This window comes from Rhagoletis pomonella, unplaced genomic scaffold (genome assembly GCF_013731165.1).
Source record: "Rhagoletis pomonella isolate Grant_MI unplaced genomic scaffold, Rhpom_1.0 Rhpom_scaffold_00006, whole genome shotgun sequence".
In the NCBI taxonomy this organism is placed as follows: Eukaryota; Metazoa; Arthropoda; class Insecta; order Diptera; family Tephritidae; genus Rhagoletis; species Rhagoletis pomonella.
In genome coordinates this window covers 73,165,387-73,171,096 of record NW_023458560.1, presented here as the reverse complement: position 1 = coordinate 73,171,096, position 5,710 = coordinate 73,165,387, and the positions used below count along the sequence as shown (strand labels likewise).

Here is a 5,710-nt window from a genome sequence, read left to right as displayed (position 1 = left end):
TTTTTGGTCAACTACGATGTTTAATTTCATTTTTTGCAATCATTAGTTCATTTCGCTTGAGGAGTCACAATGCTTTTTTTGAAATTTCGGACACAAGTTTTCCAATAATGGTTATAGGCTAAAACAAAACCGATATCTAAAGGGCGTGTAGAGCCTCCCATACAAATCGAATTTTTCATAGTGCATTTCTCTGGAAGTATTTGTGGTAGAGTCCTGGAACTTTGTATGGATATATGTATATGAAGTCAATCTTAAGCTCATGGAAAAATAAGAGTTTATTGGAAAATGCGGCGTGCCACCGTAGAACTAGAAATAGAGGTAAATGAAATCAATCCCAAACCTATGAAAAATGGGGGTATATGAAAACAATCTCGTAGCCGTTCAAAAGAGCTAGCGGTATAAGCCAAATAAACTAAAATTCTGTTGACGCATAAAAACCTCTGGAAGCATTTACCTAGAATACAGAGATAAGGTATTTTTCCAACGAAAATATGTACAGAAAATCGGGCGCCACACCTTCTGGAAAGTAACATGATCACAGGGTGTATCCCGAAAACCATTTTAAGCTAAACCTTCAGGGATTATATTCTTGCCAAGACCTACAGGCATAAGCCGAAATTGCGTCGCAAGTTTTATGATCGGCTTGGGTAAGGTTTAACCACTTAACCCCTCTTTGTTTTCGTCGCTACTGAATTCTATAAACTGTCAGCTTTCACACAATTTAAAATATACATGTGTATTTAAAAATGTCATGAAAATTGTGTTGCTAGCTTCATGTTGCAAAATGTTTCAAAGAAATGTTGTGGAATTTCACACTTATTTCTTGTTTATTTCTTATTATGCTATGCTTAAAAACAAAATATTTTTAAATCGACAAAACATTAATAAGAAAATTTGAAGGATTTTAGATATTGGGTATGGTAGCACGAAATGTCACAATCTGCTTAATTGTCAGGTTGTTAATATGGCGACGAAAAAGTGACAATGGAACTACCTTGTTTTTTGTATCATGGAATTGACTTGCCTAACGCTGGAGTCGTTGGATGTCAGCAATAATCGCATCGCTAGTCTACCTCTGGAGATACGCCAAATGACCGCATTGGTCGAGTTGAATCTGGAAAATAATCCGCTTACATCTCCGCCTGCTAGTGTAAGTACACATTTGAAATATTACTCGTCACATTAGCTACACTTTCTACAAACACGATTTTAAATTCATCTCCGTGTATGCATGTAGTACTTATAAATGCTTCTAAATGCCCGATTTCTACTTTCTTCCTACTACAGCTCTGTGTTCGCGGTCTCGTACATGTCTTTAAATTTCTCGAAACTCAAGCGGCCAAAGACGAGAAGGGCTCACGTGCCGGTGGCAACTATGATGGTTACACTACATTGCGAAGCGCGCCACGCCATGCTGGCAATGGCAGCGTACTCGAATCGAATCATGTACCGCGACATCATGGCGTTGAGTCCGGTTATAGCACCTGTGATGGCATTGATAAGCGTTGGTCACACGATATGCCAAATGGTATTTAAAGCACACACACACACAAGCATACACAAATACATTAACAAACAAACATACTCAACTGTAGAAACAATTGTTTTCATTGCAATTCGATCAACTACTAATCACTGCTCACTTACTCACTTCCTGTGTTCAACTTACAGTTAAATCCAAATTGGACTCGCCAGCACGTAAAACCCCGACAACACCGCCTCCCTCATTGAGTTCAGAATTGATGGATGCATCGCTTACATCCTGTTCAAGCACAATTGTTGATGAGTCAATATCGTTGTCAGCTAATGTCTCGAGCACAGGTAGTGGTGTGGTAGCACCAACGGCGGCTGTGGTGAAGCCACTTAATGCGACTGAATCGCCAACGAAACGTATAGTGGATACAGTGCAAGTGGCGACAGTGCAATCAGCACCCGTTACTCCTCAGCACCAGCATTCGACGGCGCAGCAACAACACCAACATATAAACTATGCGCATTCGAATTCCAGTAATGGCAGTAATAATGGGAGTAATGGCTCGTCACCGGACCAAGAGGATGCTATGATGGAGCATTACCAACACATTGCTGGGGCACAAAATGGCAGAAACGATGAGAAGTCCAATAAGAATTTGGGGAACACACAAACCTATCGGTTAGTAAGCTGGAGTACAACAGAATTATGTATTTCTTAAACTTAATAGAGCAATAATCCGGCTGTTGCAGCAGTATCAATTCGATGTAGGCAAAATTTTCTAGTTAAGCCAGTTTCGGTTCTTAGAAGTAACAACCCGTTTAGATACTTATTAAAGGAATTTAGAAGTTAGAGTACTTTGTCAAGAACGAAAATGCGTTAGCAGCTTTTATCGTGATCTCATAATTAGATTCTGAAAATTGTCTGTAAATTTAGATGACGACATATATTATTACAAACTGTTTTACTTTCGTACAGGGATCGACTCTCTCTCGTTCATTTTTCAATTGGGAAGTATATGTGGCTACCCTGGGAAACTTTTAAATGCGTACCTGTTAAATCAAATCGGTATCCAAAAGTTTACTCCATCCAAGTTATAAAAAAAATATATTTTCTCATACGAAGTTCAGATTGATGTCTTGTAATCATACCCAATTAGTATATAGAATTTAATTTACGGTGTAATAATAACTTACATTAAATTTTTATTCAAAACTTAATTACCGCTCATTTTTGGTGTCCACAGCGAATACAAGGAGGCACTCAAGCAGCAACGCAATTTGGAAATATCGAGTGTTTACAAAATCAAAAACAGCCAAAAAATGTTGTATGACATGAGCGAAGCATCGAATGCATTGAATTCCATAGCTGGCAACATGCCACACCATGAGGACAGCAACGGCGGTACTCTCGATGGTGGCTGCAATGAAATTATACGAATTGTGAATGGCGCCAACACAGTGCCACAACCGAAATCGATAATGAAGAATGGCGGTGGCGGTGGCGGTGGAGGTGGTGGAGTAGGTGTTGGCGTTGGCGTTGCAGCCACCAATGGCGGCTTAAAAATATTCAATGGAATGGTAAATGGTGTTAATGGAGGTGGTGGTGGTGGTGGTGGTGGTGTGGTTGTTGGCGATGTTGGCAGCGATTATTGTGTTGTAATACCAAAGAAACCGGTGCAAAAAGTGACACCATCACGAAATACCGAATTAATGTCGTCGCTGGCGACGTCAAAGCAAATACAACCAGTCACGACAACAACTGCAGGAGAGGAGGTTGAGAAAATTTTGCTGTTGCAACAGCAGCAGCAGCACGCACAACAGGCCCAGCAGCTTGTAAATGGTGATTGCATGGGTTATGTGAAACCAAATAGTCCAATGAAAACGCTTAATGGTAATACTGGTGTTGGCGGGGGCTTGGGTGGTGTTGGCATTTTGGCGAATAATAATAAAATAACTTCAATTGGTGGTCTCAAATCGCCGGTGAGCGGCACAAATAAACTTGGCACAGCGAAAACGCATCGGTAAGCAGCATGTGCGATCCATCCGTAATTTGGTCTGAGTTACTAATTGATTGTAAATTTTTGCTATTTTGAAACGCTTAGCACTGTCACCTGGAATCACGACATACCTGCGGAGAAACTTAGCTTTACCATGCGTCGCGAATTTGATCGCCAACGCGAGGAGACGGAGCTAATGACACAGCTGCGGAGTGTGAGTTGTTGATTACTATTTACTGCAGAAATATTAATGAAGATAGTTTCTTAAATCTTTTTTACCCGCTTAAATTTTGTATTCGATTTTCTTATCATTTCAGATCATTGAAACACGTCTCAAAATGACACTACCGGAAGATATAGCTTCCGCCTTGACCGATGGTGTTATTCTCTGTCATTTGGCCAATTATGTGCGTCCACGTTCGGTTGCCAGTATACATGTGCCATCGCCGGGAGTCGTGAGTAGCTGCTTAATAATTACTGAGAAAAAATATTAATTTTTTCATTCAATTGCAGTCCAAACTAACTATGGCTCGTTGCCGCAGAAATGTTGATAATTTTTTGGAAGCTTGTCGCAGAATCGGTGTAGATGAGGTGAGTGATATTAATATAAAATAATTGTAAGTATATACTAACTTTTCCGAGCCTTAGAGAGTTGAATAGCTTTGAGTCAATAGTGAAATCATGGTACTACAAAAAAAAACCTGGCACTGAAAATACTGAAACCTGCTTTAGTTTCATTTATAACGTGTCATTTCCTGTTCATGAAATAAAATGGTATTATACCTGGGCTCGATGTTTTTAAGTACATGTAGAAGAAGAGATACATACACACATTAAAAGTTATACCTACATTATTAGGATGACGAGTTGCGTCGATTTAGCCTCGTCTGTGAGTTTAAACGAAAGCTAGTTCCTGAGTTTTAAAGATATCCCACTGAAATTTGGTCAATTTGGCTTTTCGTCGACTTTTTCAGTCTTTTAACTTCGCATTGTATGTTTACTGACTTACCGCTTGGAAGCTAAGCATCAAGGTAGACCGCGAATTTAAATTTGGTTTGTCAATGTTGTCTCCAAAATTACAATTTTTTAGACCGTGTTGTGGGGCATTTTTGGTTGAAGCCGATATGGTGGTATAGTGCTGCGAATTGACGGCAAAGGCGGCTCCTTCGTTTTCTTATTAGCATAGCTGCCGTGCGTGAAATGATTTTCACCACCATTTTGGTAGACTACTTTAAAATTCTGTTGTTGTTATTGTTGTTGTAACAGCATGCACGCTGAAAAGGCGATCCTTGCCACCTTTTACCCTTGGCTGATGAAGTTAACCAAATAACAGACGCTCTGAGAATTAGGCTGAGAAAGGCAAGAGCCTTGATTCCATTCTGAACATTGCCGGGGTCAGTACAGAAGTGTGGAAGCTGACTTTGACCGCACGACAGTCGGGTCTACATAACCGGAACGACCCAGATTTATATCTGGCCAAGGACTGTCACTCCTGCAACACTCCCCAAAAGCTCTTTGGGGAAGTTGTATGCTGTTACAATAACAACAACAACTTTGGACCGCAATTGCAATTTCCCGACATGGTCGCCTGGAAACGTAATATCGTTTTAAGCAATGAAGAGATCCCGATTTCCGCAAAGCGTTTCAAAATGAACATTGGAAGCGAATCTGGCGTCATCTCTCAGAAAATAGATTTGAGTGAGCGAAAGGTGCAGATCGAATAGCATTTAAAGCATAAACATAGCTAGAAGTATTCGTTACCTAAGCGGGTTAGATATCTAACCAGAATATATGTAAGTAGTATTCTTAATTCTGTATCACTGCTATGCCTTATCTTTGCTGGAAAGGTTGAAACTTAATTTTCATTGAGGACGAGGCTGTGGTATAAGTTTATATAAAGATTTTTGTCGAGGTCTATATAATTTGAACAATGCATAGTTTCCTTATATTTGCTAACTCTAGCAGACAAATTATTATATGGCCATGAACTATTTAACTCAAAGCTATTCCCACTGATCTTCACTAACTGAATTAACAATTGTTGACATACATACATATGTATATTTAAATATCTGCATCATACTATAAACCCCATCACTTTCTTATTACCAAAATAAAAAAAAAACAAAATACCTATTTAAATTATTAATTTGTCTAAACGGTCTAAATGCAAACAAAAAATCTGTTATTGGTGTTGGTTGCAGGAGTTGATTTGCTCCTGTGCAGACATTGTGCCCCCC

The 5,710-nt window shown here is 39.4% G+C and overlaps 1 protein-coding gene across 1 annotated transcript in view; it reads left to right on the top strand.

Moving 5' to 3' along the window:
• Positions 1-980: 980 nt before the first annotated feature.
• Positions 981-5,710, top strand: part of LOC118741280 (leucine-rich repeat and calponin homology domain-containing protein-like) — an 11,712-nt gene continuing 6,982 nt past the window's right edge. The window contains exons 1-7 of the mRNA XM_036473198.1: positions 981-1,150; positions 1,288-1,528; positions 1,672-2,152; positions 2,718-3,494; positions 3,576-3,684; positions 3,788-3,925; positions 3,984-4,061. Of these exons, the coding sequence (XP_036329091.1) occupies positions 1,010-1,150; positions 1,288-1,528; positions 1,672-2,152; positions 2,718-3,494; positions 3,576-3,684; positions 3,788-3,925; positions 3,984-4,061 (1,965 nt within the window). The 5' untranslated portion in view covers positions 981-1,009. The remainder of the gene's footprint in view (positions 1,151-1,287; positions 1,529-1,671; positions 2,153-2,717; positions 3,495-3,575; positions 3,685-3,787; positions 3,926-3,983; positions 4,062-5,710) is intronic.